The sequence below is a fragment of the Polypterus senegalus genome, chromosome 2 (genome assembly GCF_016835505.1).
Source record: "Polypterus senegalus isolate Bchr_013 chromosome 2, ASM1683550v1, whole genome shotgun sequence".
NCBI classification, from domain to species: Eukaryota; Metazoa; Chordata; class Cladistia; order Polypteriformes; family Polypteridae; genus Polypterus; species Polypterus senegalus.
In genome coordinates, this window is record NC_053155.1 from 55,486,827 (window position 1) to 55,507,025 (window position 20,199).

Consider the following 20,199-nt stretch of genomic DNA (forward strand, 5'->3'; position numbering starts at 1 on the left):
ATTTTTAAACAAACACAATAAAGTCTAATAAGGTCAAGCTATTTTTTTTACCAATTTGTTACTTTCTACCATAAAAGGGAATGCTAACATATTACTTCATTTTTTTTTTCCAGTTTTTCAATTACATAGGCATGCTAGTATATTTATATGCATATTATATATACTGTTGTGCATTTGTAATGAGAAATAGACAATTATAGCTGAATTTTTTTTTTATTTAAATTTACTTTTTTTATACTTATTCCTTCATCCTCTTTAATAAAACCCCTGTGTGCGTCCAGGTGTCCATATGTGTGTCTTCTGGTGAAGTGCGCATGCGCGGCGGCTGCACCGCGCATCGCACTGTGCCCTGCCCATGCGCACGGCACAGTGAACGCACTCACACTGGAAGCTGGGCACACAGTGAATGGCCTAGCCGCGGCCGCGCAAGATAAGCAAATAAAGGACATCATTGCTGGGGAGAGTGCTGATTGGGTAGTCGTGACCACGCATATAAAATCCTTTGCTGGGGAGACACCACACATACAATAATCAGCTGCACACCACCACAGATTAAAATACTTGCTGGGGAACTGCACAGTACTTGCTGGGGAGACGCCACGGGCACGATTATCAGCTACACGCCACACATTACATCAGTTGCTGGGGACACTGCTGATTGCCCACTGTTGTGACAGAAAATTAAAGTCATATTACGGACATCAAAGCCAGTATTACTGTCACAGAAAATTACAGGCATTTTACGGAAATACAAACCAGTATTACTGCGAGAGAAAATTAAAGGCACACAATACAGTGACGCATATTACAGCCACATACAAGCCAGTATTACTGTAAGAGGAAATATTACGGACATATCTACTAACAACATGCCACCCAAAAAAAAAGGACACGTCAAGTAGGACAAAAGACACAGACAATCAAATCCTATATAAGCAACATCTCCCGGAAGAACGGTCATCTCAACAAGTAAACATCAACAAAAGAAAGGCTGAAAGACAAAGAAAAATACGAGCAAATAGATTGATTGAAGAAAAAGAAAATGAGCTTCACAAAAACTCTAAAAGAGAAAGACTCAGAAGAGCAAACCTTAGAAAAAGTTGGCATTTACTTGCCAGAACCACTATTCAGCCATGGTCAGTTTTATGTTGCATTATCAAGAGTTAGAAGTTTTCCAGATGTTGTTGTCAAGGTTGTAGAGATTCCTGAACAAGGCAAACTGTTGCCAAACTCAGACAGAATATTTACAAGAAATGTTGTCTATAAAAAAATTTTATAGAAACATTTCATGAGGTAAAAAAATGGAAATTTTTTCCTATATATCTTCTTCAGATATTGTGTATTACAGATTGTTACAAAGTTTTACACTAAGGCAATATTAATTATACTTACTGTATTGTGATATACGTTTCTATTTTATTTTTATTATTATTTTACTTTAGGCTTCTTGCAAAAATATTTTTGACAAAAAAAAATTAAGACAGCAAACAGAATGAGGTCAAGGTCCCTTGCCATTTAATATAGACTGTTCCTACTAATGTTTATGCACTACTGTTCTAGCGCCCGTTATTGTAACGGGCTTAATGTCTAGTTATAAGATATTCAGCAAGATATATTAGAGCTTAGTAATATATTATCAAGTATAAAGACTGTTGTAACTACCAGAAGGTGGTATTTATGTGTAGGAGTTATACGTATTTTCAGAAAATTTATGGTGGAAGACTATTTGATTTATCAAAGACTTCTTTAGCTTAGAAAGATGTATTGTGGCCATTAGAGGCTAGAATCTTACAGTGATATTCTTGTTTTAAAGTTTCCTTCCATAATGAGCTACATTTTAGACTTCATAAAAAGAAACTCATGATATTTACATACCCAATATTGATCAGCTATGCAGCTATATATCATAACACATATCATGACTGGATGCATGTGGAATAAACCAGCCTTACTAAGATTGCAAGGGAGGTTGTCCACTTTGTCTGACATATTTTTCTATAAAACTATCCATTTTTATATTTAGTTTTACAAATATTTATCAGAAACTTTATTTATGGCTTGTATATTTTTAAAACCTCCATAATTTTTAAAGGGGAGATATAGTGAATTTTCTGGAATCCAACAGAGAGTACTGTTATAATTTAAAATACTGTCAGAATGCTCACAAACTATCGGCATTTTTCAGTATTTTGCTTTGATATCATCAACGGATTTCCAAATACACTGTCTCAAGACCTTTACAATCCTTTTCTTATGGAGAATGCAAAGTCTAAAATATGCTTCTCTTAAAGTTGAACCCATATTTGGTTTTCCCACATACTATCAAAGAGTATCATGTACCTCAAACATTTTCTTCATCCTGGCTTGCATACTTTCTTCCAAAATCAATATATTGTTGACCATGCTTTTCTTATGAGAAGATACATTTCATTTTCTGACATCGAAACCAGGAGACCATGTGACCAACTGTACCATAGTAAATTTAGCATACCTATTATATACATTTTTTTTATTGCAATATGTACCTTAGTTCAAAGAATGTGCCATTTTGAATGTGTCCTTCTTGTGGTAAAGTGCATGCCAACAATCAAGCCTATCTTGATGACAATAATGTGCACCACATACTGTCAGTATATTAAAAATGAAAATTATGTGACTGTATGTAGTTTGGATTATTCTTTGAGAATTGTAAAATCTGCCACAATGCTTTTTAACTGGAAAATGCTCCACTTTAATTTCTGCTCTCAAACCCTGAATAGGTAGACTAAAGGTAAGAATTGTTCTATTATTGGTTTTAGCAGATGTCTTCTACAAGTTTAATTGAGATCGACCCAGTAAATATTTGCTGATTATGTATACCCTAAGTAAGAGGCAAGAATATATAATAGATGCACACATTATTTTAATTAAATCTCCACAAGTTGCATTAGTTGATTTGATCAACTAGAAGGCAATTAAACATTATTGTTTATCTTTATGAAATAAGTAGCTACTGTATTATGTTAAAATGAGATTAGGGATAATCCAAGAAGTTTTTTTTTGTGTCAGCAAGAGCAACAGAAATAATGAAATTTAAACTTTCAGTCAGGTTCCTAATTCTGCTAAATGTAGTAGATGGTGAAAAGTTTCCTATTCCAGTACTCAGCCTTTCGTCAGTATAAATGTTAAGAGTTTACCTTTATTTCAGGTGTAATTTCCTCATTTCACATCCTTCTCTGCTCTAGTTACCGCAGCTAAGTTAACTAAGTTACTTGTACTTATCTCAGCATACAGCATTTACATATTTTTGTAGTGTTTCGCTGTAGCAGCATCATTCATAAACAATGATTACCACATCAGCTGTGATTAAAACATTAAGAGATGTGTGCATCATATTTCTTGGTAGACACTGTTGTGTAGTGGTTAGGACATTACACCTCAAACTATGGATGAAGGCTGTCTCCAACTCACTGTACCTCCATTACCAGATGACTTGACATGCTAATTTTAATTTAATTTTATAAGTCACCTTAGGAGATGGCACCTGCTAAATCTTTACTCACATTTTAAATGTAAACTAATTTTGAAAAAAAAAAGATTTACTGTATTTCAGGATCTGCTAAAGCCTACCAATTCTTAGATCGCCTCTTTATCCACAGTTGATTTAACTTGATAATAAACTGATATGCTTTATGGATTCTACTGTTTGTTAAATTCAGCAGTTTTACAAAGATTCAAATAGTTATACATAAATTAGAATTTAATTAGTCATATAAAAGAGAACCAATTTGACAAGTACATTGCTCACCTAAATGTTAAAGGGGAACAACTTACAGTGGATGCTCTGCACTTTGCTGCTGTTACGTCAACATACGTGTTATGTGAGAAAGTTAAGGCTTTAAGTCACAACATCCAGAAAGCAGAATGCATTACTCTGATACTCATTTCTGCTGCACTCCTTGTTTATTAACAAAGTTTTATTTGATTTGTACCTGAAACTTTGCTAATTATTTGTAAGTAAACACAATATTTATCTTGCTTAAGCAGTCAGTGCTGATTTAATGTAATCAGATTACATGTTTGTTTAGTTGCAATTTGCATGTAAGCAAGATGAAGAGAAAATGGAAATAATAAATACCAGTCTGGGAATTGAAAAAAGATTTATTTATTGGTATCAGCCTAGAATTTGCATGTAGTGCATCCATACTCTTTTGCTTCTCATATTAGTAGTGTCATTTGCCATGTGAGTCTTTCCAGATATGTACACACCTCATGTCATTTTATTACTGTCTGATTGTGTCAAAATATCCACTGTTTGCTAAAATACTAAAATCTTTTCTGTAAACACCTGAAAGCACCAATTTGCAAAACCACTGCCCTTTATACTTTACTGCTTTGAAGTGTATGCCTGTGGTGCCTTTGTAAAGCATCTTGTGATGGTGCTTGTAATAAAGACGTAAATGATAAATACAACAGAGCAACCTGCTAAACAATTATGTGCTTTCAATCCATATTTTCTAACAAATAATATTGCATGAGTTCACTGTGGGCACTTATCAAATTTTCATTTAGAGTCTCAATTGCCTCAATATGATTAAATGTCCACCTTGATTTTATTTTTAGTCATATTTTACTAAAACTACATTTTAAATAATTTCTGTGATGTAAGATGTTTGTTCTGTTGCTATTGTATACTAACATTTGCTTGCAGAGCATCATCTCATGCTTCAAGAAGGATATGCTTAAGCTTTATAATGCACTGGTGAGGCCTCATCTGGAGTGCTGTGTGCAGTTTTGGTCTCCAGGCTAAAAAAAGGACATAGCAGCACTAGAAAAGGTCCAGAGAAGAGTGACTAGGCTGATTCCAGGTCTACAGGGGTTGAATTATGAAGAAAGATTAAAAAAGATGAGCCTTTACAGTTTAAGCAAAAGAAGATTAAGAGGTGACATGATTGAAGTGTTTAAAATTATGAAGGGAATTAGTACAGTGGATCGAGACTTGTATTTTAAAATGAGCTCATCAAGAACACGGGGACACAGTTGGAAACTTGTTAAGGGTAAATTTCGCACAAACATTAGGAAGTTTTTCTTTACACAAAGAACGATAGACACTTGGAATAAGCTACCAAGAAGTGTTGTAGACAGTAAGACTTTAGGGACTTTCAAAACTCAACTTCATGTTTTTTAGAAGAATTATTTGGATAGGACTGGCGAGCTTTGTTGGGCTGAATGACCTGTTCTCATCTAGAGTGTTCTAATTTTCTGATGTTCATCATTCGTCTTATTTACCCTCAATTTGGATTTTGTTGTTGTTCAGGCTCCACTGTTAATGTTTTCAAGAATTTTGTTACTTTTGTCTATATTTATTAAATTTGATTAGTTTTCAACCTTATTCTTACCCAGTGTACTAACACTTGCCTTTAAGACTATGTCTTGGTCTTTCTTCACCTGCCTGAACCAAACAATAAAACCAAGAATCTGTTAGTTTGTGTTGTACATCGCATGGTCATTCTAGGTAAAAAAAGACAAACATATTTAAAGCCTATGCTGGAGACTAGCATAATCCTTGTATTTTAAAATTGTATCCTTTTTGTGTCGAATGCAAAGTAAACCATCATTTAAAAATTCTAAATGCAAAACTAATTGTAATGTTTCTGTATAAAAATCTAGCCATCATTCTGTTTTTTATGAGTGCATTACCATACCACCAAGTAACGGGAAAGTATTATTTTGCTTAATATAATGTATTGAGTTAAAATTTTGATAATGTACATTAAAGAAAGCACTTCTTTTATACTTCCTGTAAGCATACATTTTATTATTTTGTTTTTCTTTTAGTTTATTGACATAGAAGACCCAGTAAGAAGAAAAGTGAACACTGTATCAGTGGCTGGTCCACAGTCTCGCAGTACACAGTCGGCTCCATCACGTGGGTTTGATTTATTTCCAGCAGATGTGAAGTTTGGTATTCTTAGAGAAGGGTACACCTACTCCTTCTGTGTTTCTCTAAGGAATATTGGAATTGATTCCTGCAGGTACAATTTATTATTCTATGTTATTTCAGCAGAATATTTTCTCTAGTAAATTGGTATTAATTTAGAATAGCAGTTAAACATTTCTCCAGAATGTGAATTATTCAAGTATATTTTAACTGGTACATCAATTGCTTCAATAGTCCAAATTTTACTGAGCTGGATTCCAGTAGAATAAAATGTTTTATCTTGTCCTCGTAACCACTCTTGCACCTGAGTTATTGTCAAACACTACGTGCCAAGGGGTACTACGGTCACTAGTGCAAGTTATTCTGACTTGCTGGGGAACAATGTGAAGCCTGCTATTCAATCCAAGCGGTGGGGACTGCTGTCTCAAGGAGTCCTTTTGCTGCAAGACAATGCCTGTCCACACACTGTTAAGAACACTAAGGCTTGTCTGGAGAAACTGAAGTTTGAGGTATAGCCACATCCTCCATTTGGCGCCATGTGATTTCCACCTTTTTGGACCGCTAAAAAGACATCTGGGTGGTCGTCAGTTCAAGACAGATGATGATGTGAAGAAAGCAGTGCACGAGTGGTTGCAAGGACAAGGCAAAACCTTTTATTCTGCTGGAATCCAGGCAGGTGGCGCAAGTGCATTAAGAATTGTGGAGACTACATTGAGAAATGCCATTTATCAGTTGTGTTAAGGTTTGTTCCATTTTCTAATAAATCCCATTTTCTAACTATATCTTGACTCCCCCTCATAAATTTATTTATCTATTTGATCCTTTTTCTTTCAAATTTTCTTTAAATCATCATTTCCAAACACTATACCAATATGTGTTTGAATATAAGAAATTGGAGATGAATATAGCAGAGAAGGCGAAATAAGACCCTAATAGATTCTTTCAGTATTTTAGTAGTAAAAGAATGGTTAAGGAGGAGGTGAAGTGCTTCGGAAATAGTAAAGGGGAATTAAAAGATACAGACAGTGAAATAGCGGACGCTCTAAACTTTCATTTTTCTGAGGTGTTTACAAGTGAGGAAGTGGATAACCTCTGAGCGGTAAAATAAATTACTAAGGAGGTATTGAGGGTTTTGGAAATTGTAGAGGGAGAAGTGCTGCTCAGATTAAATAAGATGAAATCAAGCAAATCACCAGGCCCAGATAATATTTGCCCTCGAGTTCTTAAGGAGGTTAGCAAATACATATATAAACCTTTGACACATATTTTTAGGAAGTCACTGCGCACTGGAGAGATTCTGAAGGACTGGAAAATGGCAAATATTATCCCATTATATAAAAAGGATGACAGGGCAGATCCAAGCAACTATAGGCCAGTAAGCTTAACATGCATCACAGGAAAATTAATGAAAGGAATTATTAAAGACAGGATTGAGCAACACTTAGCAAGAACAAGAGGGAGGTCGTGTTTTACTAACACGCTGGAATTCTGTGAGGATGCAACAAAAGGATATGATCAATTGGTGGTCTGAAAATTGAGAGTACACCTTATGAGAAGGATTTAGGAGTCATAGTGGACTCTAAGCTATCAACTTCCTGACAGCCATTAAGAAGGCTAACAAAATGTAAGGTTATACAGCACGATGTGTGGAGTACAAGTCCAAGGAGGTTATGCTCAACCTTTATAATGCACTGGTGAGGCCTCATCTTGAGTACTGTGTGCAGTTTTGGTCTCCAGGCTACAAAAAGGACATAGCAGCACTAGAAAAGGTCCAGAGAAGAGCGACTAGGCTGATTCCAGGGCTACAGGGACACAGCTGGAAACTTGTTAAGGATAATTTCATACAAACATTAGGAAGGTTTTCTTTACACAAAGAACAGTAGACACTTGGAATAAGCTACCAAGTAGTGTGGTAGACAGTAAGACGTTAGGTACTTTCAAAACTCAACTTGATTTTTTTTTTGGAAGAAAATAAGTGGATTGGACAGGTGAGCTTTGCTGGGCTGAATGGCCTGTTCTCGTCTAGAGTGTTCTAATGTTTTAAATTTAATAAACAAAAGATCATATAGTCCTTCAAGCTTGCTTATAGAGCTAATTTAGCCAGTATCTCATTCATGTACATTATATAAATTGACAAGGTTTTGCTTCAGTTATATGACTTGGCAGTTTGTTCTAGATTTTGCAAGAAAAAGCTGTTCATAGCTTCCATCTTGAAAGCACTTTCCCTTAATTTCTTTTGCCAGCATTAGGTATATATCTATGATTTAGTTGAAAGGATTCTGATATATCATCTTTATTAATGTTTCTGAGACTTTTGAAAATGTAGAACTGGTCTATACATGTTCTAGCCTTTACTTCTCAAGACTAAATAGGTGTTATTCCTGTAAACTTGGGTGTTTCTGTTTTTATTTTATTTAGATTTAAAGTAAAGCAGCCTCCTCCTAGTACAGGACTTCGTGTGTTGTATACTCCTGGACCTGTAAGTATTTACTTGGACTTTCTTGCACTTGATGCTTCTTTGAAATAATTTCAATAAATAAAATAAAATAAATCCCTGACCTTGGAATGGAATCATAGGTAACAGACCCAGAATCAGATCATTATTTGAGTTAGACAAAATTCTGGACCATAGCATATTGTAGCATGAATGGGTATGTACGTGCCAGTCAGTTGGCACAAGGGCATTAGATTTTGCCTTTGTCCTTCCTCTAAGACCCCCGTAAACTGTTTTTAGCTGTGATTTTTATAAAAGGGAGTTTTTTTATTCCCTTCCTTTATCTTTAGCTTACCTTATTTACTGTAATTATAATTTGTTTAAAGGTGGCTGCAGGAATGAAGACTGATTTAATAATAGAATTGTATGCAATGGCAATTGGCATGGGAAGACCAGAAGGAGTTGGATATATCTCTCACCATGTGGAAATTCAAACAGAGATGGAGATGCTCTTTCTGCCTGTTACTGCAAATATCCTTTAATAACAGAATAGAATATTTGTTTTTACAGACATCATGGAGCCACAAGTGAGTACATTTGGCTCCCTGTGTAGCACAGGTGATTGAAAGGGTTCCCCTTTGGAACAGAAAAGGGAGATAAATTCTACACACTCACTCATGAAAATGGATGTGAAGCAGAAAGTTGTAATGATGCCAGCCACATTCCCACAGTTCCCATTTCTTGGTCATTCCTTGGAAAAGGAAAAGAAAAAGTAATTTTAACAAGATGCCTGACTGTTTAAGATATGACTTATCATGAGAATAGCGCCAGAGGTCTTGGATAGGCAGCTGACCACAAGCTGATGGCCTAGCTTGCACCAAAATCAATTAGCACACTTTTTAAAATCTTTATAACAAGCCCACTATTCCTAATGGGTAGAAGAACTTTCCTTCTGGAAGAAACACCCAGAAGCTCTCACTTGTGTGAAAGAGTAACCTTTAGTCAGTTAACTGCCTGGGTGCTTTCTGCTGTATACCAAAACCTTTAAACTAGGTTTCTGTCATATACTGTTATTGACAAGAAACAAGAAGAGTGTAAGAATGAAAATATGCTCTCCATTTTACACAAAGTGCCCTATAGCAGTAATATAGTAGCGTGCTGAGGTCTCAGGACCACCTAAAAGGGTGAACTTAAACAAAAACCCAAACCCAGCCTCTGCATGTACTACTATGAAGTTACCTGCATCTCCAAGAATGTGGATGAGCGGTGAGTGATACAATGGTAGTAAATAAATATTAAGGACAAAATAAGGGTCAAAACCCTTTCATCCTTTCCATACAAGATTAAAACAATATCTGAAATTCAAGCAGAGTTTGCAAATAGTTTAGGGGCTATTTCAAGAGGATAGTTAAACATATCAATGGCAAACACTTGGTGTCCAGAACAGAAGGACAAAATAAACTCTTAACCACTTGGCAGACTTGAGTCAAAACAAGATCTGTATTGGGAAACTAAAGTAGTTTTCTTTTTCTTGTAATCTTTGTTACACAAAGTTAGACATCCACTGTACGTAAACTTAACTTTAAATGAGATGGCTACAATAACGTAAAACACTCTGCCACTTGATGTATGCATCCAGTTAATTGTATGCGTTGTAGTAACCAAATTTTGCAGTAGCAGTTACAGTTTGCATGTGATGAGCATTTAGCAATGGCACAAACACAAATTTAACCAAATACCAATCCAGAGTTATAACTAGTAATGAATGACATAGAAATGGCTACAATCAAATATAATTATATTAATCAATCAAATAGCAAACAAGAAAACCAAACAATTATGTTTCCAACTGCTTCCTTATTAACAGCTAACCTCCACACAAGTAATTACTCTAAAAAAAGAAAATTCAAAAAGTGAAAAATCATAAAACAAAAACACATTTGGCTAATGATGATTTCCCAAGTCACACTTTTAGTCGATGATTCTTATGTAGTTCTTCAAGGCATTGGTCTTCTTTTTATTACGGTACCTGGACCTAGCCTAAGTATTCAACCTGTAACTGAAAGTGTTTAAGCATACCTGGACAGGGAAAATTACGAGGAGCCAGTTCCGAACTAGACCATGTAAATCTTTTATACAGAAGTACACAGATAATCTGTAAATCTCCACACACTTTTAAATCGCCCTGATCATTCGGAGGGATCTATACATAAAAACAGATTACTGCTCTCGTTGCTGCTGTCCTTTTGTTGATCATACCACTGAGCTCTTCTCTTGAACATTTTTTGGCTCTGCTGGGTTTTAATGCTGAGTTCTAATTCTTCCCAAAGTCCTGATGCTCTTTTTATACTTTTGGTAATAAGTGTATGAGATACCAGTTACTCAGTACATCTGAGTGCTCTTGTTGCATTAAATGGTAGGACTGGACTCCTTAAACTGATTTCAAGCTGGAATGATTACTGAGTGAGTTTTTTTTTTTAAGCTTTAAGCAGGTTAGAAAGGGACATGACATGATTCTGGCATTGGAAAACAGTTACTCAAGCTTTGGCCACTTCTTAACTCCAAACAGCTCAAGGGCTGTTTTAACTTTTTATTAACACTGGTGAAAGAAATGGTAGTCAACAATAGCTCACTGACTACGTTTAAACTTTACATCGTAAATTGCTCTGTATGAGTCAGCTGCCTTAATATGGACTGCCACTGTATTCACATTTGTTCATGGCTTAAGCCTGATGTTGCTGACATATCTTTATTTAGCTGAATGGGTTTTGGAAGATGTATAATTGTACAGTATGACATACCTTATCCTTTTATCCAAAAAAGGTACAAATATAGTTGCTAATTACTGTTGTTTCCATATTTCCAGCACCAGACCTGCTGTAACATGCTGCAGATCACTCACTGAAGTGGGACTGAAACAGAAACCTCATAGTTTGCAGTCCAGCTCTATGGCTGCTAGGCTATGCTATCTGTGTCCTAAGCATTGCCTCTAAATAATCACAGCATAGCTGTTGTTTTCATGTTGTTTTTAAATCACCATCAGTACAATAAACTACAGCATAGCTCACTTTACTCTGTTTATCCATTACAGTTTAATTAACATAAATGAATATTGAATAAGTTGGAGTTTCCTTCATCTTTAGCACTATTCTACTGTTATATCAAATATTAATACATTACCATGACTGGCGTAGAGTTCTTAACATTAAAGCACTAGTTCTGACAGAAGCAGTATATGAAAACAGGCCAAAGGGCTATCCACAGGGAGTGGCAGCACCAAGAGTTCAACTGATTTCAGCTTCACCCTCCTCCAGACTCGGGATAATCCGGCCTCACAGAACATAATGTAAGTTTGTCTGTCTATATTTTTGTTTAAATACTTTCTTTTATTAATAAAAACCTATATAGGCCAGAAGGTAAGCTAAAGAGAAATTAATGTTTTAATTTAATATATTAACTTAAATAATATTAATATAACAAATAATACTTATTTTCCAAAATGTTTGCATATTTTTTCATTCAATTCGTAACTTTCTTCATCCAAATTATATTACGAAATAAGTATATTTATTGTAAATGAATGAAAAGTCCTTGTGTAAAAATGCAATTACCATCTACAATTCATTAACCTTATTTCACAATTTCTAACTTCAGTAAGTGCAGCCAGGATGATCAAACTTGTGGATGATTTTATCGTTTCCTTCAGAAGTGAGATAAGTAATAAGTATATTCAGTGATCGTAGAAACCTTCTCCATTTCGTAGCTCTGTCTTTAATTGTGGTTTGCGTATTTAAAAGTAATATAAATATTGCCAGTCAAATATGCATCAGTAGTTTTAAGGTTGTTTAAGAAGTTTTTACTCAGTGTAATAAGTGGAGACCAGAGGCATGGAAAGGTTTGGGGCAGCCACCCGTTTAATTCGGTTTCCTGGCTGCAAACGTCTTTGAGGCATTGTAAACAGTTTATACAACAGAGTCCAAAACAGAACTGCCTGCCAGAGCAAAGGCAGTGTGCTTTATAGCACAGAGGGCGGAAGTGATGTCGTCCTCTGGGCCGGAACCGGAAGTGATGTGTCCTTCCTGGAAATCCGGAACCGGACGTGATGTGTCCTTCCTGGAAATCCGGAAGTGATGTGTCCTTCCTGGAAATGGCAGCTCCTGGTGAGATTTCCCAGGTAAGACCTGCAGAGAACTCAGAAAGAGCGTCAGCGTACCCAACCCGGGCAGTTGTATAAGCAGTATTTTCTAGGCCCTTCAGCTGCCTCCCATGCACACGTGTGTGACATCAGATAACCCTAGGTATTACTTCTTCTTCTTTCGGTGCTCCCGTTAGGGGTTGCTACAGTGGATCATCTACTGTACATTGTCTGCATATTGACTTGGCAAAATTTTACACCGGATGCCCTTCCTGACGTAACCCTCCCCTGAACTACATTAATTGAAATGGGTATAAACAGTTACCCTTTTCTACCAGGGAAAATGTTGCAACACATTGTTTGTAAAACAGTGGCATTTTTGGCATGGAAATTCTGGTACTACGAAAAAAGAAAAAAAATCACCCACCATTTCCACAACAGGAATAATGGGTCAGAGTCCCTGTAAAAAAAATATTTACTCACCCGTGGGAAGTTTTGACATGGTATTATTATATAACATTGAATCACAGTGGATTTAACTTTTTGACAATAATCAGCAGTCATACTGAAAACAGATCTCTTTAAAGTGATCCAATCACAAATATAAAACACAAAATAATTGATTCTAAAAGTATTCACCCCATTTAATGTGACTCATCACTGGTGTAGCAGATGGTTTTAGAAGTCATATTATTACTTCAGTGGAGATCACCTGTCTGAATTTTCAAATGATTTTAGTATAAATGCCCCTATTTGTAGACATGCCAACTTGTGGGGAGTGAATATTATGGCCTAACCTACACAATGAAGACAAAATAACACTCCAAGAAACTCCAATAAGGGATGATTTAAGTGGACTCCTAGGGATATTCACTGAGTTGAATATTTTTTGTTTCCATTCACTGACTTGTGCTTTTCAGTCATTCATTAAGAAATTGACACAGCTACAAGTCTGCCTGGAGCAGGTCTTCAAGAAAAACTGAGTGATTGTACAAGAAGAAGACTAATGAGGGAGACCATCAAAGGGACATATGAGAATTGTGAAGAGGTTAAAGACAACAGTGGCCAAGATTGGAGACTGTGCAGACATCAGCTGCTCTCGGGATGCTTCTCTAGCCACAGCTTTATGGGAGAGTAGTAAAGAGAAAGCCACTGTTGCACACATGAATATGACATTTTGGTTAGAATTTGCTATAAGGCACATGAAAGATTCTGTACTCAGCTAGAAGAAGGTTCTATGGTGTGATGATACCAAAATCAAGCTTTTTTGGCATCAGATCAAAGTCATGTTTGAACACTTCACTTAATTAAAAACACACTATCCTTCCATGAATCATGGAGGTAGCAGCACATGCTGTGGAGATGCTTCATTGCAGCAGGCCATTGAAGGCTTGTGAGGGAAGAAGGAGAGATAAATGCAGTAAAATACAGAGGAATCCTGGAGAAAAACCTGATCCAATCTGCAAAAAACCTGCACCTTGGAAGAAAATGTGTTTTTTAGCAAGACGATGATTATAAGCATAGAGTCAAAGCTACACAGGTAGTCCAGATCTCAGTCCAATTGAGAATTTGTGGCTGGGCTTGAAGAAAGCTGTTCACTCACAATCCCCAAGCAACCTTACAAAACTTGTTGTTTTGCAAAGAAGAATGGGAAAAATTTCAATGTCTAGATGTACAAAGATGTTAGTGACTTGTGTAAACAAACTGAAAGCTGCCAAGGCTACCAAAGGGGCATCTACTAAATACTGACTTAAATGTGATGAATCCTTAAGTGATCAATTAGTTTCTGTTTAATATTTTTAATTAAAAAGGCAACTTTGTATAGATCTGTTTTCACTTTTTAATTAAAGAATATTTTTCTGTCGGGCGGCATGGTGGCGCAGTGGTAGCGCTGCTGCCTCGCAGAAAGGAGACCTGGGTTCGCTTTCTGGGTTCTTCCTGCATGGAGTCTGCATGTTCTCCCCATGTCTGCGTGGGTTTCCTCCCACAGTCCAAAGACATGCAGGTTATGTGCATTGGCGATCCTAAAGTTGTCCTTGGTGTGTGTGTGTGTGTGTGTGCCCTGTGGTGGGCTGGTGCCCTGCCCAGGGTTTGTTCCTGCCTTGTGCCCTGTGTTGGCTGGGATTGCCTCCAGCAGACCCCCTTGACCCCGTGTTAGGATATAGCGGGTTGGATAATGGATGGATGAATGGATATTTTTCTGTTGTCAATGTCAAAAAGCTGTCTGTTGTAAATACAAAGGCAAGACAGAGATGTCATGATTGTTGGGGTTACAGCTAGGAATACACGCCTTAAATTGGCAAAGGCAAACAAAAAACTAACAAAGAGAATAACTGAGCTTACGGGAGGATGATTCCTCAGATTGTTTTAGACCCCACTTAGCTTAAATAAGGAAAGATCTGCCTCCTTCAGACAATGGTTCCGGCAAAACACCAACTTCTGGTGGTGCGGTTTCTTTTAGGGATCAGGACCAGAAGAGGCATGGCTTTGATGGCAGGACAGAAGAGACCTCAAAAGTCCTCTGAGACATCTTTTTCCATTCTTAGAACAAAAGCAGAAAACAGATTAGAGACTTTGACACACCCTTATTCTTTCTCCTGTGTTCAGTATAATGAGACCCTTAAGGCACTCGCCTGTCCCACTTGTTTGTCATTTTACATATTATTTGTAATGTGTTTTCTGTTTTACGATTTTTGTTTTTGCCTTTCTAATACGTCTACAAGAATGCACATTGGTGGAAACATAAAGACATAGAATATAAAATCAAAAGAAATTTGACAGATGAAAGGAGGCCATTCAGTTCATCAAGCTTATCTGTTTAGTTAATAGCTGTGCTGTCCCAAATATCTGATCCAGACACTTCTAAAAAGGTTGCCAGTGTTTCTGCTTCAACTACACATGCCTTGGTAGTTTGTTTCAGATTCCTACAACTTTTTGCGTAAAAGAAGTGTTTCTTTGCTTTAGCCCTAATTGTACTTCTCCTTAATTTTGTGATTCACCCTTAAGCGGATAGATTCTGCTGGATCTACTTTACTAATGCCTTTGAGGATTTTGAAGAAGTAAGGTCTTTCACAGAGTCATCTGCTGAAGTCTAAACAGGTTTAATTCTCTGAGTACGACTTGTCATGAACTCCGGGGATGCACCTACTTGCTCTTCTCTGCACAGCTTCTGGTGTTATTATGTCTTTCTTGTACCATGGTGACCAGAACTGCACACGATACTCCTGATTTGCTCTTACTGTTGGATTAAATAGTCTGCACATAACTTCCCCTGATTTGTATTCAGACGTTTTTACAATATAACCTAACATTTTATTTGCCTTTTTAATTGTTTCTGCACAACGTTCAGATGATGAAAATGTGTCAACATAAACACCTAAATCCTTTTCCAATGTTTCTTCCTTTAGGAGAACGTAAATTATTTTTAAAATAAATTATTATTACCATAATACCATATATGTAGAGTCTGGTTGAATATTACAAGTGTACTTTTTTCACAAATCTTTAATGCCGCTCGTAATATTTACTTACTAAGTCATTTAATGAAGCCTATCTGAAAAGTTAATTTAATTCTAAAATTATAAAAAAAATTATATTAATTTTGTTTTTCTTTCTTGCAGATCCTATACAGACTTTTATAGCAGAGGCTTCAGAAGGTGTAGATCAAGTCCATGTCTGGAGAATATAGAGAAAATGCTATTTTTTTGGAATTATTTCCGTGCATTACTGCGTTAACTTATGTGTTATATGTCTATTGTTGTTTAAATTTTCATTTATATCCAGAAAATATTCATCCATCCATCCATTATCCAACCCGCTATATCTTAACTAGAGTCACGGGGGTCTGCCGGAGCCGATACCCAGAAAATATTTTGTTTTTTAAATATATTACAGCGATGGCGTGGTGGCGCAGTGGGTAGCGCTGCTGCGTCGCAGTTAGGAGACCTGGGTTCGCTTCCTGGGTCCTCCCTGCGTGGAGTTTGCATGTTCTCCCCATGTCTGCGTGGGTTTCCTTCGGGTGCTCTGGTTTCCTCCCACAGTCCAAAAACATGCAGGTTAGGTGCATTGGCAATGCTAAATTGTCTCTAGTGCATGCTTGGTGTGTGCCCTGAAGTGGGCTGGCACCCTGCCCGGGGTCTGTTTCCTGCCTTGTGCCCTGTGCTGGCTGGGATTGGCTCCAGCAGACCCCCGTGACCCTGTAGTTAGCATATAGCAGGTTGGATAACGGATGGAATATTACAGCTGCTCTGAGGCAGAGCTTTTGCTGATATGCTATACATGCTGTATGGAAAGACCAATTGATTTGTAAATTTAGAAGAAATGCTGTATTCAGGGAAACAAATAGATTTTTCAGAATTCGACACTCATTTTACTTAAGTATATTAATCTCTGTTGCAAGGACTAATTTTTAAAACACACAAAGCTGCCTTTGAAAAATATCAAGAACAAAGGAACTTAAACTTCAAGTGAGTGACCATTTGAAAAAAAAGAGTGTTAACTGGCTTTGTGTGACTAAAATGAAAAACAGCCATGATGTTAGTTTGTAATTATTATTAGTAAAAATGGGAGTGGATATGGATGCTTAAGTTATGGCAGAATTCCTGTTTCGTAGAGGCTCGATAAATCAAAGTGTGATCACTGGGATTGAAGAAGTGTAGAGACTGGATTACATACATTTTAAAGGAGAGATTTTTTACCATAAGTTAAATATTTGAGACCTTGTACAGTTTGTCCACGTTTTGAAGGAAAGAGAACACAGGGTATAAATTGTAGATAGTGTTAAGAGTATTTATAAAATGTCAGGATTATACTTCTTACCAATTTAAATTCACTCAGCCTGAATAAGAAGGTGCATTAGGGAATACTGTATGTGTATTATCAGACAAGCTGAGCTGCAGGAGACACACCATGTCCTGCTTTTGGCTAGTCAGAAAGTGAGCACTGACTTCTAACAACATTAATGCAGAGTTGCATTAGTGCCAAATCTTTAACTGATCATCTTAACACCATCAATATAAGAAATCTGAAACAGAACTTAAACCTGAAAGAAAGATAAAAAGAGACAAGATAGATGCAGGTTCTTATTCTCTTGGGGTAAAATATAATAGCAAAGGTCATTGAGGACCCCTGCCTTTGTAGTGTCCTTGAATGGTACCATGCTTTCTCTTACAGCCTCAAGTTCTCACTGACTCCACCGTTTAGTTTTCCACAGGTCCGAAAACAAGAACCAGGACTTTATGAGTCCTAGGCTTTAGCTAACCTCTGTACTAATTGCACAATAAATTTATATATGAGAGACCCCTTTGTTATTTCTGAAATAGTACTTTCAATATTTTAATATCTATTTCAAAATATTGTGACTTTAGTCTCTGTAATGATTTCCAGTCTATACAGGAACTACAGCCTATATACTAACTCTCAAAGTTTTGTCACAGTAGGATTATGTCCAGTAACTTGTAAATTATTTCCCTTGGTTTAGCTTCTTCCACTGTCTGTCTTTTACAAGGAAATTCAATCAGAAATGTTGATACAAAACCAACCTTCTTCTAAACATTTTTACCAATCATTAGTACATCAATGAAGCAATTTTCTCACCCTTTGTATGTACTGTAAAGATCATGTTATGAGTAGTAATAGAAATGTCTTATTTTGATAATGCTTGAAAAAAGTGAAAAATAAAGTACCTGTAAACCGTGTCTTAAAAATGCAGTATTTTACAAGGTTCCATCACTAATACATTTTACTTGCAAATAAAATGGGGTTATTTTGTGTTAATAAGGCTTATTTTATGAACTACATTTTTATATTAAAATATAAAAGCTGCTATTATCAAATGAAAAGCTTATTTTATGTGCAATAAAATAGGGTTGTAATGCATTATCAAAGTGTAGCTATAACTGCATAAACTGTAATATTTTATATAAAAGCACAGACTTAAATTAACTCAAGTACTTTTAAAACTAAAAAAAATTAATATTTTCCCAATAAATATAAAAATGTAAAAAAAAAAAGAAATAATCTCATGAACGACAGTATATGTGCTCTGAGGCTAAGGATCTGCGCTGGTATCTGGAAGGTTTCCAGTTTAAATCCCCATTACTGCCAAAGAAATCCTAATCCATTGGGCCCTTGAACAAGGCCCTTAACCTGCAGTTGCTCCGGAATCAGGCTGACCCTGCGCTCTGACCCCAAGGGGTATGTGAAAACTAACAAATAAATTGTATAAGGCAGAATGAAGAGAAAAATTGTCTACTTGTCTCCTTTATGGTCATGTGGCACGAGTTAACTGAGCTGTGTGAGTATTTAAACTGACACAGTCACTATTTGTGTTGGACGTGAAGAAACCGCTTCTCCTGTACTTCTCCATCCCTCCCTGGCAACACCATTTGAGCTTTATGCCTAAACACGTCTTACTTGAGTTTAGATCAACCTTCCTCCTCCCACTTCACAGCTCACACCACATTGTACCTAGTCCAGTGGTTAAAGTGAAGTCATACGGGGGTTACACTGTATTGTCGACTTCTTGATTCCCCCTTGCAACGAGTTTTAAATTTTACATGACACTTTAATCTAGTGGTCCTGGTCCCCCTTGGAGATCAGAGCACATTTATTTTAGCATATGGCATCAAGCAGCATGAGGTCTTGTGTTTACAGGACAGGACACATTTATTTTAGCATGTGATATTGTGGAGCAGGGAGCTTGATATCAAGAGTGTGTTGAAGTTAGTACAGTATATGAAATCAAAGAGCCCTTCATGCCCTGATCCCCTCTTTTTCTCCTATGCAGAACATTTCAAGTTCTTCACGTCTTCCATCCTATTGCTAGTGCAGCTTATTGGCCACTAGCTTTTATTTGCACACGCGGCAAACCCATAACTGCGCACTTACCATTGTTGTGCCGAGAAAACATTGCGATGCGTTAAAATAACCCCCTTGTTACAAAATTATTATTGACAGATATTAAGACATTAAAAAAAAAATATCAGCTAATTTTCTTTTTTTTATAATGACACCAAATTTCAAAGAAATCCTCTTAAGACTTTGGGATATTTAGTTTGTCTATTGTAGGCAATGTTTTTGCTCTTAAATATTCTTCTTCTTTCGGCTGCTTCCATTAGGAGTTGCCACAGTGGATAATTTTTTTCCATATCTTCCTGTCATCTGCATCTTGCTCTGTTACACCCATCACCTGCATGTCTTCTCTCACCACAACCATAAACCTTCTCTTAGGCCTTCCTCATTTCCTCTTGCCTGGCAGCTCTATCTGTAGCATCCTTTTCCCAATATACTCAGCATCTCTCCTCTTCACATGTCCAAACCAACGCAATCTCGCCTCTCTGACTTTGTCTCCCAACTGTCCAACCTGAGCTGACCCTCTAATGTCCTCATTTCTAATCCTATCCATCCTCGTGACACCCAGTGCAAATCTTAGCATCTTTAACTCTGCCACCTCCAGCTCTGTCTCCTGCTTTCTGGTCAGTGCTACCGTCTCCAACCCATATAACATAGCTGGTCTCACTACCGTCCTGTAGACCTTCCCTTTCGCTCTTGCTGACACCCGTCTATCACAAATTACTCCTGACACTCTTCTCCACCCATTCCACCCTGCCTGCACTCATTTTTTCACCTTTCTTCCACAATCCCCATTACTCTGTACTGTTGATCCCAAATATTTAAACTCCACCTTCGCCAGCCTGCATTCTCACCATT

At 36.8% G+C, this 20,199-nt stretch overlaps 1 protein-coding gene across 1 annotated transcript in view; it reads left to right on the forward strand.

Moving 5' to 3' along the window:
* The window catches only part of spag17 (sperm associated antigen 17), a 164,571-nt gene extending 148,249 nt beyond the window's left edge, over positions 1-16,322 (forward strand). The window contains exons 44-48 of the mRNA XM_039743723.1: positions 5,818-6,014; positions 8,339-8,399; positions 8,741-8,885; positions 11,569-11,700; positions 16,110-16,322. Of these exons, the coding sequence (XP_039599657.1) occupies positions 5,818-6,014; positions 8,339-8,399; positions 8,741-8,885; positions 11,569-11,699 (534 nt within the window). The 3' untranslated portion in view covers position 11,700; positions 16,110-16,322. The remainder of the gene's footprint in view (positions 1-5,817; positions 6,015-8,338; positions 8,400-8,740; positions 8,886-11,568; positions 11,701-16,109) is intronic.
* The last annotated feature ends 3,877 nt before the right edge of the window (positions 16,323-20,199 follow it).